Raw genomic sequence first — 23775 nt, forward strand, 5'->3', positions numbered from 1 at the left:
ATCAAAGAAAAGCAAATGACTTAAATTCTGACCAACAATAAAAAAATGCACGAGTTAATGTTAGAAAATGAAATCTCATGCATTACATTTTACAATTGTTAATAAAAAAAATAGAATTTAAACTCTCCCTGATTATCAGTGGGAGATATATATATTTATCCTTTATTTTGTTTCCCTCCACTTCCTTCCTGAAACAAGTCACACAACAGAAGTAAATGGTGGAGTGTACTCCCTCTTTATCCCTTTAAGGCTCAGCCCCAATCCCCCTAGTCTCTAGACAGCACTGTGAGACAACTGCAGTCATAGGAACAGGATGTACCTGTCCTGCAGGTAACTGACCTACTGCTCACATCTCTCTGCAGTACATGCACTGCAACGTATACACTACAACCAACGTCGGCAGATTCGCCGAGCAAGAAAAAAATATGAATGTCACAACACAATTGATTACTTCGTAAATCCCGTGATCGATCTGTTGGGATATAGTGTTCAGTTGGTTACATTTATTTTTTTAAAGTAAGCTAATAAAGTTTTGTTTCCGCCTGCTGTCATCCCCCCTAGTGTCGAAACGTGTGAGTGTAATCACAGGGCGGGTCCGGCCTAGCAGTCGGTGTGACGTGGAGCTCAGAGCTGCGCTTCCGGGTTTCGGGTTTAGCGGGGGTGTCCGGAGGATCAGCAGCAGCAGGACGTGCACCCGTGACCGGCGGCTTCTCCTCCATTCAACATGGGTGAGACCTGATAACATGAACGCACCGGGTCCCGGACACAGCCACGAAACAGAGAGCCGGACTCTGAGGGGCTTGTAACACTGTGTGTGTGGTGTGGTGTGGTGTGGTGTGTGTGTGTGTGTGTGTGTGTGTGTGTGTGTGTGTGTGTGTGTGTGTGTGTGTGTGTGTGTGTGTGTGTGTGTGTGGTGTGTGTGTGTGTGTGTGTGGTGTGTGTGTGTGTGGTGTGTGTGTGTGTGTGGTGTGTGTGTGATGTGTGTGTGTGGGGTGTGTGTGTGGTGTGGTGTGTGTGTGGTGTGTGTGTTATATTATCTCTTCACATGCATATAAATCCCTCTCTCTGTGTATGTGATATGCATTCGCAAACCTAAGTACAGCTCTCCAGAGCGAATGTGGAAATACACCTATAAAAATACCTTTGTGGGTAGATATATGTATTGTGTTTAATGTTTGCAGGCCCCTTTGGCAGCAGACCTGTTAACCACTCACTGTCCTATTTGTAAGGGAGACTCTATGTATGACTGATACAAGCTCCCTAATTCAATGCAGCTCGGATGTAGGACAGATCCCTCGTTTCCCTCCCCATGACAGCGATTTATTTTGTGTTCTCCTCAAAGTGCTCTATTTACCGCAGGTTAATCAGGCTCTATATGTTTTGAGTTTTCGAATAGTGAAAATATATTTTAAAATATATTTTGGGAATTGTCTGGTACCATTACACTTTGATAACTTTGGCCTGGTCCATGTGGTTATTCTGATGGGAAAAGTTAAAATAATGCTCAGGCATATAAAATAAGTACCTGGTTACCTTATAAGGTTATACCTTTGGGTCCCTACTGTTTTTGGATACCTTCATATATATATATATTTATATATATATATTGTGCTTTTGTATGTACGAAAACGATAGACTTTAGACTTGGTTAATAATACATGCTTAGTCGTGGTTAAAGACTATTTTGTGTTAATATACTTATTTATGTAGCAATCTAGGGGGAAATGAGGGGCATTGTTAATTATCCTACTGCACTGTGGTATTGCTCAAGTTAAGAAGTCACAGGAAAAGGTACAAAAACAGATATATGTGTGAATGAAATGATCAATTAAAAAAATATATTGAGGAAATGTTATGCCTGAACCTCATACTTGACACGTTTTAGATATGCAGAGTTCTAGGTCTTATTCAGAACTTGGAGCTCTTTTATCATGACATTTCAAATCATATAGTGTCATACTAACGCAAAAAGGAAGGCAGTGCTTTTAAGACCTATAGTATAGTATATTAAAGCAGAAATCTCCCCCCCCCCCTCCCCGGAAGCCTATCTGAGTTTAACTTTTATAACAAGCAAAGAAGGGTGGGTAGCTGTATTGGTCCTTTATTCCATGTAGTAGAAAGGTCCAATAAAAGGTAGTATACCACTTACTCCCTCCTTTGTTACTACACTCATATAATGTTAGTATCTTGCCCCCTGAACATGTCTTGCTCTTTTTCAAGGCTTTTCTAGTGTTAAAGAAAACATGATTGTCCTAATCTTTAGCTTCTAAGGTTACCATGGTAATGTTTCGACTGCAATGGGCTCTGGGTAGACTTTATTTTAATCTCCTGGACACTTAATTTTTCAAATGCTTATATTTTCTGAACAAAGCATCAGATGAAAAACAAAACAAAAACAACCTGCTTTGGAAAAGGCAAAAAGATATCTCGTAAAGTAACGAATTACTATTTGTATTAGTTAAACTAATCATTCAATGAATATATTCTGACATGTACGTGACAAAGGGGTATGTAACTTTAAAGAAAAACTTTGTTTGCCATATCCTCCTTATGAAGTAATGGTTTTGATACCTTGTACGCAGTATGGGTTCTATACACAAATGCAACTAAATAAAAATAACTTTATATTTATAGTGAGAACTTTCCTATATCTTTTCGACTTTGGGTGAATCTTGTACCTCCTTGGCTTCCGTACTTTTACATGCAAGGCTTCTTTTGAAGCAAGTCTGGGAAGGGTTTATCTGCAGGCAACACTGTATCCAATGGAACAAAAAGAGGCCAGGAGTGGACGGATGGACACACACTCACACCCACACTCACACTCATACACACACACTCATACTTACACACACACACTCTCATACTCACACACACTCTCTCATACTCACACACACACTCTCTCATACTTACACACACACACTCTCATGCTTACACACACACACTCTCATACTTACACACACACTCTCATACTTACACACACACACACTCTCATACTTACACACACACTCTCATACTTACACACACACTCTCATACACACTCTCTCACACACACTCTCATACACACTCTCATACACACACTCTCATACACACACTCTCATACACACACTCTCATACACACACTCTCATACACACACTCTCATACACACACTCTCATACACACACTCTCATACACACACTCTCATACACACACACACACACACACACACACACACACACACACACACACTCTCATACATACACACACACACTCTCATACTTACACACACACTATAAACACTCAATGCCGTTCTATTTTCAGGTGGCTTCTTTTCCAGTATCTTTTCCAGTTTGTTTGGAACCCGAGAGATGAGAATTTTGATCCTAGGGCTGGACGGAGCAGGAAAGACTACAATCCTGTACAGGTTACAAGTTGGAGAGGTTGTCACCACCATTCCCAGTACGTGCTTTTTATTGGCTTCTGTATGTACAGTATGTAATGTTACATTGGCATCTGTTTCTTCAATGCATGGGAAAGCAACAGTTGGCTTTCAGCAGGGGAATTGTTCCCTTGATGTCTCCTGCTAAAAAATGGTGCTTTTCACATATTTCTGCAGTCATTAGAAATAGCACATAATGAGGAAGAATAGCCATTCTGTGAAAATAATACAGATGATTCACATCCGTGTTTATTGCTGCAAATACATTTTTGGTTGATACATTGTAACTTTATTCTGTGCTAATAATATAAACAGCCTTTTTTTTACACCAGTTTCAATTTAGCAGGCAGGATTTTTTTGTTGTGTACAGATACCATTTTTTTTCTAGTACATACAATTAACATCAAAGTGTTCTGTGCATCAATATATTTGACAAACTATTAAACGCATGAAGGGCACATTGAGAAAAATAAGGTTAGTACGTAGGTGCGCACAAGTGTTATGTTTCAGATTTTCATTTTTTTTTTTCAAATTTACGCCCAAAATGTTACTTGGTACAAAGTATCGGTTTCTGGTACTGGTGAAAACACACATATTAAGTTAATTTAAAAAAATAAAAATGTAAACTTTTTTTTTTTTTTAATTTAAATGCAATCTTTCTACACCAATTACTCACTTGTGAGTTTAATAGACTGTTCACCTCTCTATTAATTACCAAGAATACATAAAGGGAGAAAAGGCAGAGCTTCTGCAGCTTTAACTTGGCTCGCTGTAGAAATAGATGAATGTACCCAGATGTGTATTGGGTCCCCTTATACTGCCTATTGCTTGTCCATCAGACCTGGCTCATACATACCCTTTTCATGCAACCATTGCCCCCACCATTATCCTGAGAGAAGTAAGCAGAACAATGAGAAATAGAGGAGCACAGTAGAACAGGAAACAAACGCACGTTATTTTAGGTATGGACAAACATATACAAAACTTAGGAGCCCGCCAGAATTTTTAGGAGCTAGATAAAATAACACTACCTCCTCATCTCCCCTGCAGAGTAAATTTGGGTGTGTGTGTCTGTCAGGCTTAATAAAGGGGATATTATCAACCAATTAGGGGATTTGTAAATAAGTATGTAGCACGGTAATGTCCTGTTTCAGTTCATTATTGCAAGAAGCGTTGGCAGGAACAATTGTGAGGGTAATGAGTGATACACTATCAGTTTCTTGAAATGCTGCATCTCAGAACATAAGATACAGGAGGTGAGAGGGGAATGTGCAGGTTATGATGCATCTATTCCATTTGTGGGCTTTATACATCACTAGCTGATATACCCGGCGTTGCCCGGGATTTAATTTTCCCGCTCCCCCTCGCTTTCCGCTCACCCCCTTTCACTGCTCCGGTTCCCCCCCCCCCCTTCCTTCACAACTGTGTCGTCTCCCCCCCCCCCCCCCCCCCACGTTCACATGTCCAATTCCCCCCCCCCCTTTCACAGCTCCATTTCCCCCCCTTTCACAGCTCCATTTCCCCCCCCTTTCACAGCTCCATTTCCCCCCCCCCCTTTCACAGCTCCATTTCCCCCCCCCTCTTTCACAGCTCCATTTCCCCCCCCCTCTTTCACAGCTCCATCCCCCCCCCCCCTTCACAGCTCCATTTCCCCCCCCCTTCACAGCTCCATTTCCCCCCCCCTTCACAGCTCCATTTCCCCCCCTCCCATTCACAGTTCCATTTCCCCCCCCCTTCACAGCTCCATTTCCCCCCCCTTCACAGCTCCATTTCCCCCCCCCCCCCCATTCACAGCTCCCATTTCCCCCCCCCCTTCACAGCTCCCATTTCCCCCCCCCCTTCACAGCTCCCATTTCCCCCCCCTTCACAGCTCCCATTTCCCCCCCTCCCCCGCCTTCATAGCTCGGCGGCCGCGGGTCACTGGTGGGGGCGGCCGGGAGGGCTGGGATTCCCTTCACCCCCTTGACAGCTAGCCGGCGGCTCCCTGGGTGGGCAGGAGGGTTGTAATCACCCCCACCCCCTTCAGAGCTTAGGGGCGGTGGCTCACCTTTGGTTAGGGATTTGGTGGGTGGGTGACTGGCTGGGTGACTGATACTTGACTGACTGGGTGGGTGGGTGACTGACTGACTGCCTGGGTGGGTGACTGCCTGGGTGGGTGACTGACTGCCTGGGTGGGTGACTGCCTGGGTGGGTGACTGACTGCCTGGGTGGGTGACTGACTGCCTGGGTGGGTGACTGACTGCCTGGGTGGGTGACTGACTGCCTGGGTGGGTGACTGCCTGGGTGGGTGACTGACTGACTGGGTGGGTGACTGACTGACTGGGTGGGTGACTGACTGACTGGGTGGGTGACTGACTGACTGGGTGGGTGACTGACTGACTGGGTGGGTGACTGACTGACTGGGTGGGTGACTGACTGACTGGGTGGGTGACTGACTGACTGGGTGGGTGACTGACTGGGTGGGTGACTGACTGACTGACTGACTGACTGGGTGGGTGACTGACTGACTGGGTGGGTGACTGACTGACTGACTGGGTGAGTGACTGACTGACTGGGTGAGTGACTGACTGACTGGGTGAGTGACTGACTGACTGGGTGAGTGACTGACTGACTGGGTGAGTGACTGACTGACTGGGTGAGTGACTGACTGACTGGGTGAGTGACTGACTGACTGGGTGAGTGACTGACTGGGTGAGTGACTGACTGACTGACTGACTGGGTGAGTGACTGACTGACTGACTGACTGGGTGAGTGACTGACTGACTGGGTGGATGGGTGACCTGGTGGGACTGGGTGGGTGACTGGGTGGGGGGAGCTAAAAGGCAGGAGTGGGGGTGGGGTGAAAGGCAGGAGGGGGGGTGAAAGGTAGGGCCGGGGGGGCGGGGGTGTAAGATCCTCCCCTTGCGGTTCCTCACCTTGCACACGGCCGGGCTCCTCCTCGGGCTGCCCTTGGGGCTCTCCTCCCTCCTGGCCTCTCCCGGCTACAGGTCTGACGCAGAGGAGCTAGTCCGTGGCCCCACCGCCTCCCGGGCCGGCCTCTTCTTCCTCCTCCAGGTTGTAAGGGGCGGGGACGAAGCTGCTCCAGCAGCCCCACACGCACTTGTGGGCCACGTTGAAGGCAAAGTCCTCGGGCAGCTTGGGCGGCCGGTGCTTGCGGCGGAGGCGCACGCATGTCACCCCCCGGCCACACATCTCCCTCCCCTCTGGCTGCAGGTAGGAGCCGGTGAAGGGAGAGGCGGAGAGAGCCGGAGGAGCGCTCTCGGGGATGGGGAGCCTGGGGGGAGAGTGGGAGAGCGCCGGGGAAGGGAGAGCGCGACGGAGAGAGCTGGAGGAGCGCTCTCGGGGATGGGAAGCCGGGGGAGCGGCCTGGGGGGGGGATTGAATTGGGAGAGCGCCGGGGAAGGGAGAGCGGGCTCAAAGGCGTGCAGTGTGAGGCTGCGGGGGGGGGGGGGTGTGTGAGGCTGCGGGGGGGGGTGTGTGAGGCTGCGGGGGGGGGGGTGTGAGGCTGCGGGGGTGTGTGTGTGAGGCTGCGGGGGGGTGTGTGTGAGGCTGCGGGGGGGTGTGTGTGAGGCTGCGGGGGGGTGTGTGTGAGGCTGCGGGGGGGGGTGTGTGAGGCTGCGGGGGGGTGTGTGTGAGGCTGCGGGGGGGTGTGTGTGAGGCTGCGGGGGGGTGTGTGTGAGGCTGCGGGGGGGGGGGTGTGTGAGGCTGCGGGGGGGTGTGTGTGAGGCTGCGGGGGGGTGTGTGTGAGGCTGCGGGGGGGTGTGTGTGAGGCTGCGGGGGGGTGTGTGTGAGGCTGCGGGGGTGTGTGTGAGGCTGCGGGGGTGTGTGTGAGGCTGCGGGGGTGTGTGTGAGGCTGCGGGGGTGTGTGTGAGGCTGCGGGGGGGTGTGTGAGGCTGCGGGGGGGGGTGTGAGGCTGCGGGGGGGGGTGTGAGGCTGCGGGGGGGGGGTGTGTGTGAGGCTGCGGGGGGGGGGTGTGTGTGAGGCTGCGGGGGGGTGTGTGTGTGAGGCTGCGCGGGGGTGTGTGTGTGAGGCTGCGGGGGTGTGTGTGTGGCTGCGGGGGTGTGTGTGTGAGGCTGCGGGGGGGGGTGTGTGAGGCTGCGGGGGGGGGGTGTGTGTGAGGCTGCGGGGGGGGGGGTGTGAGGCTGCGGGGGGGTGTGTGTGAGGCTGCGGGGGGGGGTGTGTGAGGCTGCGGGGGGGGGGTGTGTGAGGCTGCGGGGGGGTGTGTGAGGCTGCGGGGGTGTGTGTGTGAGGCTGCGGGGGGGGGGGTGTGAGGCTGCGGGGGGGTGTGTGTGAGGCTGCGGGGGGGTGTGTGTGAGGCTGCGGGGGGGTGTGTGAGGCTGCGGGGGTGTGTGTGTGAGGCTGCGGGGGTGTGGCTGCAGGGGGGGGGTGTGAGGCTGCGGGGGGGGGTGTGTGAGGCTGCGGGGGTGTGTGTGTGTGTGTGAGGCTGCGGGGGGGGGTGTGTGAGGCTGCGGGGATGTGTGTGTGTGTGTGTGTGTGTGAGGCTGCGGGGGTGTGTGTGTGAGGCTGCGGGGGTGTGTGTGTGAGGCTGCGGGGGGGGGGTGTGTGAGGCTGCGGGGGGGGGTGTGTGAGGCTGCGGGGGGGGGGGTGTGAGGCTGCGGGGGTGTGTGTGTGAGGCTGCGGGGGTGTGTGTGTGAGGCTGCGGGGGTGTGTGTGTGAGGCTGCGGGGGTGTGTGTGTGTGAGGCTGCGGGGGTGTGTGTGTGAGGCTGCGGGGGTGTGTGTGTGAGGCTGCGGGGGTGTGTGTGTGAGGCTGCGGGGGTGTGTGTGTGAGGCTGCGGGGGGGTGTGTGAGGCTGCGGGGGGGTGTGTGTGAGGCTGCGGGGGGGTGTGTGTGAGGCTGCGGGGGGGTGTGTGTGAGGCTGCGGGGGGGTGTGTGTGAGGCTGCGGGGGTGTGTGTGTGAGGCTGCGGGGGTGTGTGAGGCTGCGGGGGTGTGTGTGTGTGTGTGAGGCTGCGGGGGTGTGTGTGTGAGGCTGCGGGGGGGGTGTGTGAGGCTGCGGGGGTGTGTGTGTGTGAGGCTGCGGGGGTGTGTGTGTGTGAGGCTGCGGGGGTGTGTGTGTGAGGCTGCGGGGGGTGTGTGAGGCTGCGGGGGTGTGTGTGTGAGGCTGCGGGGGGGGGGTGTGGCTGCGGGTGTGTGAGGCTGCGGGGGTGTGTGTGTGTGTGAGGCTGCGGGGGGGGGGTTTGTGAGGCTGCGGGGGGGTGTGTGTGAGGCTGCGGGGGGGGGGGTGTGAGGCTGCGGGGGGGGGGGTGTGAGGCTGCGGGGGTGTGTGTGTGAGGCTGCGGGGGGGGGGTGTGTGAGGCTGCGGGGGGGTGTGTGTGAGGCTGCGGGGGGGTGTGTGTGAGGCTGCGGGGGGGTGTGTGTGAGGCTGCGGGGGGGTGTGTGTGAGGCTGCGGGGGGGGTGTGTGTGAGGCTGCGGGGGGGGTGTGTGTGAGGCTGCGGGGGGGGTGTGTGTGAGGCTGCGGGGGGGGTGTGTGAGGCTGCGGGGGTGTGTGTGTGAGGCTGCGGGGGTGTGTGTGTGAGGCTGCGGGGGGGTGTGTGTGAGGCTGCGGGGGTGTGTGTGTGAGGCTGCGGGGGTGTGTGTGTGAGGCTGCGGGGGTGTGTGTGTGAGGCTGCGGGGGTGTGTGTGTGAGGCTGCGGGGGGGGGTGTGTGAGGCTGCGGGGGGGGGTGTGTGAGGCTGCGGGGGTGTGTGTGTGAGGCTGCGGGGGTGTGTGTGTGAGGCTGCGGGGGTGTGTGTGTGAGGCTGCGGGGGGGTGTGTGTGAGGCTGCGGGGGTGTGTGTGTGTGAGGCTGCGGGGGTGTGTGTGTGTGAGGCTGCGGGGGTGTGTGTGTGTGAGGCTGCGGGGGTGTGTGTGTGTGAGGCTGCGGGGGTGTGTGTGTGTGAGGCTGCGGGGGTGTGTGTGTGTGAGGCTGCGGGGGGTGTGTGTGTGAGGCTGCGGGGGGGTGTGTGTGTGAGGCTGCGGGGGTGTGTGTGTGTGAGGCTGCGGGGGTGTGTGGCTGCAGGGGGGGTGTGTGAGGCTGCGAGGGGGGTGTTTGAGGCTGCGGGGGGGGGGGGGGTGAGGCTGCGGGGGGGGGGGTGAGGCTGCGGGGGGGGGTGAGAGGCTGCGGGGGGGGGGTGAGAGGCTGCGGGGGGGGGTGTGTGTGTGAGGCTGCGGGGGGGGGGGGGTGTGAGGCTGCGGGGGTGTGTGTGTGAGGCTGCGGGGATGTGTGTGTGTGTGTGTGTGTGTGAGAGGCTGCGGGTGTGTGTGTGTGTGTGTGTGTGTGTGTGTGTGTGTGTGTGTGTGGCTGCGGGGGTGTGTGTGTGTGAGGCTGCGGGGGTTTGTGTGTGTGAGGCTGCGGGGGTGTGTGTGTGAGGCTGCGGGGGTGTGTGTGTGTGAGGCTGCGGGGGTGTGTGTGTGTGGGGGTGTGTGTGTGTGTGAGGCTGCGGGAGGGGGGTGTGAGGCTGCGGGGGTGTGTGTGTGAGGCTGCGGGGGTGTGTGTGTGAGGCTGCGGAGGGGTGTGTGTGAGGCTGCGGGGGGGTGTGTGTGAGGCTGCGGGGGGGGTGTGAGGCTGCGTGTGTGTGTGTGTGTGTGTGTGAGGCTGCGGGGGGGGGGGTGTGTGTGAGGCTGCGGGGGTGTGTGTGTGTGAGGCTGCGGGGGTGTGTGTGTGTGTGAGGCTGCGGGGGTGTGTGTGTGTGAGGCTGCGGGGGGGGTGAGGCTGCGGGTGTGTGTGTGTGAGGCTGCGGGGGGGTGTGTGTGTGTGTGTGGCTGTGGGGGTGTGTGTGTGAGGCTGCGGGTGTGTGTGTGTGTGTGTGTGTGTGTGTGAAGCTGCGGGGGGTGTGTGTGGCTGCAGATGTGTGGGGGGGTGGGTGTGTGAGGCTGCGGGGGTGTGTGTGTGTATGTGAGGCTGCGGGTGTGTGTGTGTGTGTGTGTGTGTGTGTGTGTGTGTGTGTGTGTGTGTGTGTGTGTGTGTGTGTGTATTGAACTTCTTTGCAACAGGAAGTTACTATATTGTGCATGTCATTATTGGTCTGTGTTTTCTAAACTTTAAAGCAGCATTACAGGTTAACTTTAAAAAAAATATATACATTTATTTTTTTATTACAGGTTTGAAGCAGTGGGTCTCTAAAGCGATCCCCGTTAATTTATACTCCGGGAATCCCTGCTTCCAGAGATGCATTCCTCCGCAGGGGATGCAGAGTTTAAAAGACCAGGTCACGTGGGCCAATAAGAAGCCGCACCGGATGACGTCACTGCTTCCTATTGGCTCACGTGACGTGGGACATTTTAAATGCTGCCATTAGATTAAGGATCACAGTTTCTCTGTTGCAGGGATACCGGCACTAATATGTTGGTAAGTATCTCTGGAAGCCGGGGTACCCGGAGCTGAAATTAACGGGGTTCAGCACCAGAGACACACTTCTTCAAACCTGTAATAAAAAATAAATATATATTTTAAAGTCAACCCGTATTTCTGCTTTAACCTGTTACTTTGAAATAATGGGACAAACCAAGAACAGTTTGTTTATGGGGTTTTATTGATATTTCAATAAGAGATGTTTTGATGCACACAACTTTCTAGCCTCCATGATTTTGATTAGTTAATGTTGCTGCAGTTCCGGTCCGGAGAGGGTCAGGAAAGGAGGAGGGAGGGAGGGATGGGTAGCATCCCAAAGCATGCCAATCTTCCCTTTCACCTGCACGGCCAGCTTGTTTAAGTAAGTGGTGCAGTGCTGACTGACCCGGTAATCACCACAGTGACCGTCAGCATTTGCATCCCATCATGCTTTTGACAGTCTAGGTGTCAGAAATAAAAAAAAATTTAGGCTTCCAGGATTTTTCTAAACCTGCATTATTTTATAAACAAAAACAGAAAGGCCAGTGCATCATACAAAATGACACAACATACTGCATTATTTTATGTTCCAATGCTAGGAATGCCAAAACAGATCGGTACTTATAGGATCTTGAAATGCTGGCTGTTAATATGGTGCACAAAGAAAATGTTGGCTTATTTAACCAATAGCTCTTCTTTGTAACTAAAAAAACAATTGTATAGAAACAGACATCGCTTAAGATTTTCCCGTTCATTATTCACCATATAGTCAAATTTTCCATCCAAGCAGCATCACAAGAAATCCTTTAACTGCATATCCTGCATCTGCGACATACTTCTAACAATCAAGGTTTTCACCTCTGTAACCGTGAACCTAATCAGTGTTATTTCCCACACATAAATACACAAGAAGTACAACTGTGAGGTGGATATTGATAATCTCATCCACAAAACGTTGACTTTTTATATTGTGTTCCTGAATTGTTACATTTCTAACTAAAACGTGAAACAATTTTGTAGTGTAGGGTTCTATTAGCCCGAGAAACCGTAGATATTTGGGATTAACATGAAAGTTCTTTATAGGTGTTGTGTGAGGCGCATTCTTCTTGCCGAACTGAGAGAGATTGTGCCTTATGCTTTGGAACTCCTGCAGCTCTCTAAATGCTGGGATATTTGAGAGGCCGCACAGAGCAGGAAAAAATGTTTTCTTAAGTCATTTCCTCCTGTGTCAGTTAAAGTTATAGAATGTTTTTGTGTGCTGTGTACATATAGCACAAGGGTGGCCCTTGTGTGCCCCCTGATATCGGAAAAGGAAGAGTTGAACCTAGAAGCAAGCAAACATTCGATGACATTGGAGCAACGTCATAAGGCCACAACGGTGATAACGCATATGACTCCAAAGTCATGGGATGCTGAAGTGACTAAGCAGCGATCCCTATACCGTATGGTCCTTTACTGCTTGGCACCTTATTTATTGTATGGTTGAAACCTATCCCAACAAAGCCAGTATAACCAGCCTCACACTGGTGAGACCCATACGTTCGAAACACCTGTCTGAGTAGGTTTACTGGCTATGAACTTCTTTAACCGAGGGTGTGCTGAAAATGTGTAATATGGCAGGCATAAGCCTATAGGGGTACATGTTAAAATGGATTAGAAGCATTTTATGCATTTGCATGTAATTTCCCAGAATCCCTAGCTGCAGTGGAAGGACTGTATGCTAAGAGATAATGGTGAAATGCAGTGTTGCAGACCTGTCTGAGACAATCTGCTCACAATTTATATTTGTATTTGCTGTTCCTTTTAGATTGAAAATATATTTTACTTACTATTGCAGAAAACATTTATTTGGCAGCTTTTACAGGAACAATAGTTGGGAAATGACAAGTTACTGTATGAGCCGGTGACTCCCCAGACTATTATACTTGATCTGAGATTGCATATAGTTGTCTAAATCCCTCTTCATATATCCTAGTGGGTCAGCACAGGGAACACCATTACTGGCATAGCCCGGTTTAAGGACACTCACTTTAAGTACACTCGCGAGTAAGTACATATCGCTCAACAGGCAAACGGCAGTTCACGCATGCGCCTGTCAGCACGTCCTTAACAGCAATACCGCTCCCTACCTGTACCGAAGCTGTGCGCAAGCAGGGAGACTATAGAGCCTGTTACAAATGTGTTATTTACCTCAGTTCTGTACGTATATGACGATTGCAGTTCAGTACATGCATCGATAAGTGGGAAAAGGTAGTGCTTCACTTTAAGTACATTTTCGCTTTACATACATGCTCCGGTTCCATTGCGTACGTTAATGCGGGGTATGCCTGTATTCATGTTTGTTACATTGACTTTATTTCCTTTATACTTTTTCCAGCGATTGGTTTTAATGTTGAGACAGTAACATACAAGAATTTGAAGTTTCAAGTTTGGGACCTTGGAGGACAAACCAGTATCAGGTAATAACTAATCACTGTGTCCTGCTATATGATTGTGGAATCCCACCTTGTGAATATATTGTCAGATGACAAACCAGTTTAAGGTTAACAAGCACTTATTCTGATGCATATAAATAATATTCTGAGAAATCTTAAACGTTGACATGATTATCAACCCTAATTTAGTTTGCTATAAATTGGAAACATTCTAAGGGGAACATACCCTTAAAGATTATGTACAGATTCATACCATTTTTGTGAATGAAAGCTGTGTTATTTGAATTTACATTATTTAAATAAAAATGAATTCTGGTTTATTGCTGCTCACGTTCCCATGTTCTGAGTGTTTTTATCTGGCAACTTCACAGGGGGAAGGCACCACCTTTTTGGGTGCAAGAACGAGTTTTTAGATTAAAACTGTAGAAAGCAGATACGTGTAGGCCTGGAATGCTGGCCCATGAGCAAACTGGCAGCAACCTCCCTTCTGTGAAATGTCACCAACACATTGTGAACAAGTCAAGTGTACAAATGTAGTCTTGCTGTCCTGATATTCATTTCATTTTGTATCATACCGGTCGTTCTCATTCTTCACTCTGTGTCCAATTGGAGACCCTCACCGGTTTTCAGGCTGGAAGCAGGTGGATGATCTAATTAGGGGCTTTCTCTGTGATAGTTACTTTAAAAAAAAACTGTTGGTCACAGCGTTCAGTTTCTTCTAAAACCATGTTGATCAGTCAATTGAATTCAGAATTCCCCAAGATCTTTAATTATTTAGCTCATCATTTTTCTCCGTTCCATAAGGGGAGAGTAGACCTAGGACCTTGATTGTACAACCAAATTTGCACTTGAATGGGGCCAAGAACCCAGCCTTAAATGAATAATGAATGATTACAAAAATTACCTGTCCACAATGACCTCAAACTGTTTTTCTCTGTTTCAGACCATATTGGCGTTGCTACTATTCCAATACTGATGCTGTCATATATGTGGTAGACAGCTGTGACAGAGACAGGATTGGGATCTCAAAATCTGAACTGGTTGCCATGTTAGAGGTAATGTGAACAAAAATCATATTAATAGTAGTTTTTTTTTTAGTCATCATTACCGTTGCAGATTTTGTAAGCTACAGTATGTCATATCATGAGTTGAATTTACTATTCGAGCCATATTTCAAATTGACACCTAAGTTTCATTTAATTGTTAAGACTGGACTTGGGCAGGGCCATGAGCTTCTGGTGCCAGCTCCTTATGACATTGGGCACATTGCTTTATCTGTGTGTTCCTCAGGAACCAAAATGAGATTGCAAGCAATGTGGAACACAGAATGATTACATGAAGCAATGTTAAAGGAAAATGTTTTGGTAGTAGACAGAAGGTAGATGGAACAAAAAGTTCAGAACCAGTGCTGTAGAGTAAGCGGTAAATAGCATTTGATGAATACTGGTTGGTAGAATCAGTAAGGATAATTCATATAACTATTACTTAATAATCTTCGTTATAGTGACACTGGGGTATATATGTAGCACCTTTTCCCCCACCCTAAGTGAGATCATATTGCTACCGGTGTATTCTGGTGCGGTCCATACCATTTGAGGTTGAGCTGAAGGCCCTGAGACTCCGCGATGGTATGGGGAGGCATCAAGACAGGTTCTCAGTGAAGATCCTTATAGTGCAGCGCCTCCAGCTGGTGTGGATCCTGGTGAAGCCAGGATGGTCCACATTGGCAACTCAGATAGTAGTTCATTGATACAGGCCACCACAGATGTATATATCAGGATCTTTATTGCATCATGCAGTTACATCATTGTTGTTCCTTGGAGCAAACCCACCGGGCTTGAGGCTCTGCAGGCCCATCTTCAGCTCCCTTTACCCCCTGATGGGATAAGGGGTAAATGCATCCACTCCACTGGGGGAGGGAAGAAACCTCTGACTTCTGGGAGAGTGACAGCTTATGTACCCCAGGGGAGGGGCTTGTAACCCTGCCCCATAACAGGGCAGGTCCGATACTGACGGGCATCACATCACAGGCATGTGACCCAGCCAGTATGGGATGACCCAGCCCCAGGGATGACACACTTTGGTTGTTGCTAGGCTCGCCCCTGGATAGAGCAATAGTGTGCCCAGGCTGCAAAAACAAGTTAGGCCTCCATGAGAAGGCTTATCCCCCACATTGCTTGTGTCTAACAGGACTTATACTGTTAGGGCCAAAGAAAAGATAATAGCCAGAGGACTAGGTTACATCCTCCCCTTGGTGAAAAACCTCACAGCTTCACAGAGAAATACAATATACATACCATCAATAAACTGAACCAACAACCAAGAAATTGAACATAACTACATAACATATGTGCAACAACACAGTACACCAATATGGTACCTCCTTTCCTAGAGAACCCTTGGCCCTACACAGCTAATTTACGGAACCAGATTAATAATAATGCTCAAAGCATTGAACCCTTAGTACTACTAGCAATTTAATCCAGAATGGCGGACTTTACCCACTCATCCCTATGGGATTCAGAACTCATTAATGGTTCAGGAAGGTATAGCTAATCCTATCCCATTTTTCTAAAGTGCTATACCAGCACCCTTTCTGCGCAATGACACTTCATCAGGTTTTACCCACAGGCCTTACCGGGCAAAACCCAATACAGGGACCCCTCCTATAATGGTTTCATAGAGCCCTCCTCATTACCGTGAGATAAGAGCTTATCCTCTTGACTTTTTAGCACGCTCACACATTATCTCTGCTGCTTCCTCCGGAGTACACTGACCCTCCTCCCACCAGCACTCCATGTTATCGCCTTCATTCAGAACAAAGCGTGTCCTGTTCAGGTGTGACACGTACCCTCTATACAGTGAGTCCCACCATGGTAATGTGCCCACCCCCACAGATGTAGCATACATATACATAGAAACAGGATCGCCCCTTGGAGCCACGGATATCACTGGTGACCAGGGCCGAAGTGATGAGGGGTTTATAGCTAAGGCTGGGGTCGGGTTAAGGTATGCTTGCGGCGTGGGGCGGGACAAGTACTTTAGATTCCTTTTTTGGGAAAACTAAGGATACCTCCCCAGGCGGAGCAATAGCAGTGTCCATAGTCCTGGCAGAGCTCAGTTTACCACGGACCCGAGCAGTAGTGTACCTGGCCGCAGCAACGAACTGCAGCCTCTGTCTCTCTTCCTTCCCCGACACTGCAGAAGAAGGGGTCAGATGCCTGATCACTCACCGGGGAAGGAGCAGCGTTCCTATGGCCCATCCGTCCGCACAGTTCCACCCGCTCAACACCCTCCGATTGTGGGGATGGAATAAGGTTGGTGGTGGAGGATGTAGTACCGGCCGGCACTACCTTGGTGAACTCATCCTCTCAGATGCAGCCACATACGAGGCAGCGCGGGCTTGGGTCTCTTGCATCTCCTGGCTCCGCCGCCGGTGTTGGCTGACTGCATCCTGGGCTTGGGCCCAGCACGGATCGATATCCCGGATTTCCATCCCAGGGCAGACATCAGGTTACGGAACGGGCAGGATGACCTCCAACTTGGGAGCGGGGGAGGCCCCAACCGGTACCTTGGGGTTGGTCGCACCCTCGTCGTCCGTTGAACCGGAAACAGAATCCGAACCACATTGCCTTGTCTAACAGGACTTATACTGTTAGGGCCAAAGAAAAGATAATAGCCAGAGGACTAGGCTACATATATAATAGATATCCCATATGAATGGCTCCGATGTAGGGGTGCAACTGAATGCAAGCTGTATGTCTTGGATAATAAAGACAAAACCTGCCAGTGAGACTGGTATGTGGTAAAGGATATCTGGGGCGCTTCCTCTAATTATGAATCCGAAATGGAACAAATAATATGCCTGACAATCGGTACCCTAAAATGCAAAATTTACTTTAAAATAGAAACCAAATGGTACAATACTGGCCCGGTAAGTATTGTTGCTCAACACAAAAGAGGATCCTCCCGTGATCCCCATAGAATGATTGATTGAAACAGAGCGCGGGGAGAGCAAAAAGAGAAAATTAAGTGATTAGTGAAATCAAAGCTCTCAGGATGATGGGGGGTGTGTATAATACAACTAAAGGTGATGTACTCACACGGCTATATGTGAGACTGTGTCACAAAGTAAGTTCTTTGTAGACTGTAATCTCTCTTTTTTTTCATAAGATGAATTCTTCTTTTGAATCTTTTCCTTCTGTATGAGTGTTCTCGTAGTGGGATGACTAGCGTCCTCGTGATGGAACCCCGCGAGGATGACAAACAACCACAAAAGTGGTGTAAAAAATACAATTTATTGATAAAAAGTACGAATGCACTCACACATAAGATACATGCCTCGGGTACTCATAGCCACTTTCAGCACTGACTCTGTGCATTCCTGCTTCCGCGTCCGGTCGACAAGACTGGATACACAGCACTTGGAGAGGCTACGGTGGCCGTCGGTGATCAAAAAGCTACACATCCCAGCTTGAACAGTCCTGTGGACCAGATGCTGAAGCAGGAGTGCACCGAGTCTCAGTGCTGAAAGCGGCTTACAATGTCCTCTTTATCCTTTTATAGTATCTTGATGTAGTATGGAGATGTCCAAGTGCATTTGTTAAGCTGTTCAGTGCAATTAAAAATGGATGTCTCCGCCTCATCTAGAAGTAGTGCAGTTGTAGGCTACATGATTAAAAGCACAACATATTGCTTTTAAGAAAATAGAATGGAAAAGAGCAAAATATGAAGTAATTAATACAGCACAACCCCGTTATAACGTGATCCGTTACAATGCGAATCCGCTTACTACGCGATACAAGCGTGGCTCCCAATTTTCGTATATATGAATACTTTACATTATTATTGGAATCTTAAATACTTTATTGTACAATGCATACAATTGTACATTATTTCTAAAAAGTTGGTGATTTACTTTAAAGCAGCAGTCCCACTGCTTGATTTCTAGTTTTTTCTTTTGCCAATAGCAGGCAGGACCATACAGGATTTATTACTGGGAAAAGGGCATACAAATTGCAGCTGGAAGTCAGGCCAGGGAATAAATAGAGCATTGCTATGACTTGCTGTATTCCCGCAATGATTGACTCCTGAAGTCAGTGCTCATTTGTTGCAGTGGGACTTGGCATGAATCAATGGTATCCCATGGTAGGACTGGGTCACTCCTTGTTCAAAGTAGTGCCAAAGAAACAATTTAAGGTTTTTCCATGAACCTGGTGCTGTACGTTCCATTAACATGGGATATGAGTGTAATGCTATACTGTATTAGAAATTCACACAGTAATAACATTTGCTTTAATGTTTTTAATTTTAGGAGGAGGAGTTGAAGAAAGCAATTTTAGTGGTGTTTGCAAACAAACAAGACATGGAACAGGCTATGACTCCCACAGAGGTAGCAAATTCACTTGGCTTACCAGCTCTGAAGGATCGCAAGTGGCAGATTTTCAAGACATCAGCTACGAAGGGCACAGGACTTGATGAAGCTATGGAATGGTAAGCATGATAGTTAAACAAGACCGAGTGGAAAGTAGCCTGTATTGGTAAATACTACCCTTAAAAAATCAATCCCTTGTGGATCCTGAAATGTAACTGTGCACTCCATTTGTCCATCTTAGGCTGCGGTCCCAGTCATATCTGTGACAAGCGCGCCCGGCGGGGGGGCGGCGCGTGCACAGCGCTAACCGCGATCTGCGGTTTGAGGGGAGAGAGGGAGCTTGTGGAGGGGGCGTGGTCGGGGATTTGCGGGGGCGTGGCCATTACGTCACGCGGCTGGTTCGCCCTCATTGGGTGAACCACCGGTGGGGGCGTGGGCACGCTTCCGTCGCAAGGTTTGTACTCAATTTGATTGAGTTGGAAAAAACCCTGCAGCACGGCGCGGCTGCACCTTCAGCGTGACGGTGCGTACTGGGCCCAGCCCCATTGAGGGGCGGTGCTTACACGCACAGCGCACGCCGCGCGCACAGGCTGTTACTGGACCGCAGCCTTAGGCCGCGCCTATAGTGCCGTCGATGGCGACACGACGGGTGACGTCACCCGTTGCCACCGGCGAAAGTTATATTTTGCCCGGCGTCGCGTGTTTCCGGCAATTTGATTGGTTCAAGGGCCGTCACGTGACGCGACAACCCTTGAAAAATCAAATTTTGCCGGCTACCAGTTTTTCGCGACGGCGACTTGTCACGCGCGCTATAAGCGCACGCGGCGGCAGTGCATTTGTTTTTGGGCGACGTCGCATCACCGGCACTATAAGCATGGCCTTAGTTTCTGTAGTTACACTTTGGAGAAATCGTTGACAATTTATTTTTAAAGTGGCTGTTGCCATTTAGACATTTGATTTCCTGGTATTTTGGTTTTCTTTAATTTTGGTGTGTCCAAAGAGAATGTAGATTTCAACCCAGCATTTTTATTAGATCTTCATGTCATGGATTGAATTTTACTGTGAAAAGAAGACACGCAGGCAGCCATAGTATTGGGCCTGAAATACTGTGTCAAAAATATGAACCTCAATTTTTAGCTATTACCGGGTTTTTGTTGTTGTTGCATAATCTGAACGTGGTAGTTCTTTGGCGCTGAACTGCACTATTACTAATTCTAGACTCCCCTGGTTCCCAAGCTATGTAGTCATTTTTGTGCCAGTAATATCAGAGAGCCATAGGGGTCATCCAATAGTAAACTGCGAGGTCATGCTCTGCTACCATTGGAAACAGAATTTTACAACAACAGGAAAGATCTACTTGGCCCACCTAGACTGGCAATATATTGCAGTTTCCCATTGGCCCATGCAAGCGAGGCGTGGATGTTAACAATATTGATTTCCCTTAAATGGACCAGAAACACCAGCACATACCAAGTTAAATATCTTGCGAGCTACAGCTCAACTCTGCTCCAGGTGACTGGATTATGCAAATAAAACAATTGAGTCGAGGGGATTGTTGTTTTAGTGATCTGATTGCAATTGTACATAAGGAAGACGTCTGCGATTTGCTTATTCTTAGTATAACAATTCATCGGTGACATTGTCTGCAGTTATATTTACTAAAAAAAAGTAGTATAAAGCACCTGACAATTAAAAAATCGCACTATCACAGTAACTGTATTACCTTGGCTAGAAACGTTACAAGTCTTGCTAGTGATTGCACATCTGCAATTGGATGAAAATTGTTTAAACAATATCAATGGAAGATTAATCTTCAATGGACTAGGAATAAGTTTGTTTTTTTTCCTTTTACAATTTACTAAATTTGATTTTCCATTTTACAGGTTGGTTGAATCCCTGAAAAGTAGGCAGTAAAATGCACATTTTCTTAATAGTCAGCCTATCACTCCATGAGAAGAAAGATGGTGGATGTACATAGAACCCACAAGATCACCAGAAGAAACTGTTCCTTCGTGAAAATCTTTATGGAAAAGAATGTACCCTAAATTAAATCTAAATGTACCAGTTTCCAATAGCCATGTACCATATTAGCTCATTATTTGTGCTTGCTCTATTATATGTAGTTTAGCGCAGTTTCACTTTATTTATGACATGACATTTTTGGAAGGACAATGAACGTTTGGAGAATGCACACTTTGGGTGGATGGTCCTCTTTCCTTACTGGTTAAGTGTTTATTTTTTAATTGTATACGAATAAAACATCTTTTCAACTTTGTGGCTGATCCATTGTTAAAGCAGCAATACTACATTCCCCCTTTTTTGTCCTCATTTTTATATGTAAAGCATGTTACACCTTGTCAAGGTAAATGCCATTTAGCAGGTACGTACACTGAATATATGGAATTTCTTGTTGTCCTGTGGACTAAACTTTGGGGTTAAATAAAGCATATGCTAATTTGTGATTTAGTGCAGTTAAAAGCCAGTAACAAAGTTCCCTTATTATAAAGGTAAACTGTGGGGGCTCAAATACCCTAGTGTGAAATATTAATACTTACACATTGTAAAACGGAGTCTACCTTGACAAGGTTGGCAGACTTGAATTATGTTTTAACCAAAAGATGCAAGCAATTGACTCCTGTGTCACACAGATTTAGATTCTAAATGTAAAATGTCACTAGTATATTTAGCCCAATTCATAAGAGCGCATAAATGTAAGGCCAATCCTTCTACCAGCGGCATACTGCAAAGGGAGGCGTGCAGGTAATATGTACAGTATGATTGTTCAGTAGACGCATTTATTCAGTGCTCTATTTTATCAATTACACCAGGGATGGCCAAAAATATTAAATACTTAGGCGTCAGCCAATGTTTTGTTAGAGGTTGGTGGCTAGGGGCATTCCTGCTGCCCCTCACCACTTGGCAGCGGCTCTGTGTCACTATATGATACTCACGACACCCGCATCTCTGTGCGTGCTCTCTGACTTGTCAGCGCTGCGCAAAGCACGGGTGCCAGGGGGGGAATTTTAGGTGACCAGGTGTCTGGAATTTTCCATTCCCTAATTACACTATACTCAATTTCGTTCTGGTCTCCTTGAAGTCTCAAAAACATTCAGCCACAGATTGTTACTGCAATAGGACTTAAGTGCAAAAATACAAATCTGTTGATCCTGGCCCTAACTGGGGTAGACATTATCTGATTCTAATGGTGCGTGTATATAACTAGTGACTAAGCAATTACAAGATCATAAGTGTACCTGGGAAGAAAGCAGAAGTGTGGCTAACATCTTACTTTGTATAATATTGTTCAAAAGAAGACTTTTACTACTAGCTGCCTATTAGGCTCTTAAAATCATTTTATAATATAGACCAACATCAGAAATCTGCCATTAGACATGTAATAATCATGATTTATACATATTTTAAAAATTGAATTGCAAACCACATTCAGGATGTTTTACTTTTAATTAGAAAACAAAATGTCAGTACATTAAACTGTACATGTCATATTTTCAGATACAGGCACTGCAAACAGTATTCCTGAGGTAAAGTATTGTATATACAAAAAGTACTGATGCACGTTTGAATAGACGATGGATTGCTAGTTACTTTTTATTCCACCATAGCTAAATCTTTAAGAGCGTGGCTTCGTGATCTCTTGGCTTTATATCCTGGCCGCAGGAATTCAATTTTCCGTTTTTTAGCCTCAATTTTGTTCTTGTGTTTCTTCAGCTTTTTCTTAGCAGCCATGTCAGGATTTGCCACCGCCTAAAATAAATAAGTAGATATATATACATATATACACATACACACACCTTAAATCTATTTGCATTCCTTATCAAATGTTATGTCCATTTATATGAATGCATTTAGAAATGGCGCTTCCAACAATTTATATACTAATTTCACCCATCTGCTATTGAAAGGGTAAAGTCAATTTACACTGATAATCCCCACTGTTCAATTTGATCTGGTTAAGGAGGAAAGGCTTATCTCCCCCCCCCCCCCCCCTTGTATCTTAGAAAATTCTAGGATTTGTAAATCACATGGGTGCGTTTTCAAAAAGAAGTTGTTCCAACCCGGAGTCGAGTTGTAACCATATAACAATAGGACACAGTAAGGGAATGACGAATGCCATGGATAAGGCTATCCAAATGTGAAAGAAAGCCATGAATCAAATAGTGCTTGGGTTTTTTTTAAAACATAGGTGATTGGGCAAACATGGGGGGCCAAGTGGTTCATTTATGCTGTCAAATTCTGTTTCTCTAGTAAAAGCATACTTTTTTTTTTAATCTGCACATTCTAAAATAGACTGATTGAATGTTACCTGCAAAGCTTTTTGTTTTTTCCTGATAGCCCTCTTCTCGTTGGCTTGTTTCTGCACAGCGGCAAAAGCTAAAGAGAAATTCTCCAGACCAACTAAGTTCTTTAGAAGGTCTATGATTTCTTGCGAGAGATTTTTTAGTGTTGGAGCTGAAAAAAAGCAGCAGTAACAGATTCAGCATTATACTTGAAAGCAAGCTTTATTACTAGTTCCATGTTACATTCTCATCTTAAAACTAGCATTGTTAATTAAAAAAAATAAAAGTTTCAGTGTATTACAAAAGACAAAAAAGACCCCAAAGTGACATCCGTGACAAGTCATTTAGTACATTAATGGTTGTTTGTTTTATTGTGTAAATTTCACAGTGCACTCAACACAAGTAGAATCCAAACAGCTTTTTTAAGCTGTCTTAAGAATTTAGTTAAACAAAACAATTTTTCTTAGACATTTGCATCAAACTTTTTACCAGTTAACCTGCAATCTGGACCTAGCTGCCATGCAGCCCAATAGAAACAGCTTGTAACACTTTATTGCGCACAAACGGCTCTTAATCTCTACAATACACACATTCTAAGTAGTGATAACCACATTATTGCTATTTAGCCTGTACAGAAGCGGTACTTGAAAGTATTGCATCTGTATAAAAGGTGAAGAGACGTAGCAACTTCTGCAATATCTAATTAGCCTCTATGCAAGCACAATATGATTGCAATTGTGTGTATGTGAACAAATGTAAAACAAAGGAATATTTAAAAAAAAAAAATGTTCAACAAAACTAAATGAGTGCTACATGTATTAGGGGCAACATCAACAGTGCTCAGGACAATACGAATCAACACACTGCACCACAATACAAAATAAAGGGCTATTTAGCACATTTATGATGGTTAGTTTTTGTACT

At 47.5% G+C, this 23775-nt stretch overlaps 2 protein-coding genes across 2 annotated transcripts in view; one reads left to right on the forward strand and one right to left on the reverse strand.

Annotated features, from left to right (window-relative positions):
• Positions 1–572: 572 nt before the first annotated feature.
• On the forward strand, positions 573–20827 carry ARL1 (ARF like GTPase 1). The gene is made up of 6 exons (XM_075600669.1): positions 573–728; positions 3299–3436; positions 13122–13203; positions 14123–14234; positions 18494–18672; positions 20437–20827. Exons 1-6 carry the CDS (start codon positions 725–727, stop codon positions 20465–20467), a joined length of 546 nt encoding a protein of 181 aa, XP_075456784.1. The 5' UTR covers positions 573–724; the 3' UTR covers positions 20468–20827.
• A 1169-nt stretch (positions 20828–21996) lies between these two features.
• Positions 21997–23775, reverse strand: part of UTP20 (UTP20 small subunit processome component) — a 105579-nt gene continuing 103800 nt past the window's right edge. Inside the window, exons 61-62 of the mRNA XM_075600661.1 lie at positions 22878–23023; positions 21997–22318 (exon numbers count right to left, since the gene is read on the reverse strand). Coding sequence (XP_075456776.1) covers positions 22163–22318; positions 22878–23023 — 302 coding nt within the window. The 3' untranslated portion in view covers positions 21997–22162. The remainder of the gene's footprint in view (positions 22319–22877; positions 23024–23775) is intronic.

The sequence above is a fragment of the Ascaphus truei genome, chromosome 5 (assembly GCF_040206685.1).
Source record: "Ascaphus truei isolate aAscTru1 chromosome 5, aAscTru1.hap1, whole genome shotgun sequence".
NCBI classification, from domain to species: domain Eukaryota; kingdom Metazoa; phylum Chordata; class Amphibia; order Anura; family Ascaphidae; genus Ascaphus; species Ascaphus truei.

Coding starts and splice junctions, on each gene's coding strand:
- ARL1 (XM_075600669.1), top strand. Junction 3,437..13,121: donor GGTTGTCACCACCATTCCCA/GTACGTGCTTTT, acceptor TACTTTTTCCAG/CGATTGGTTTTAATGTTGAG. Junction 14,235..18,493: donor AACTGGTTGCCATGTTAGAG/GTAATGTGAACA, acceptor TTTTAATTTTAG/GAGGAGGAGTTGAAGAAAGC.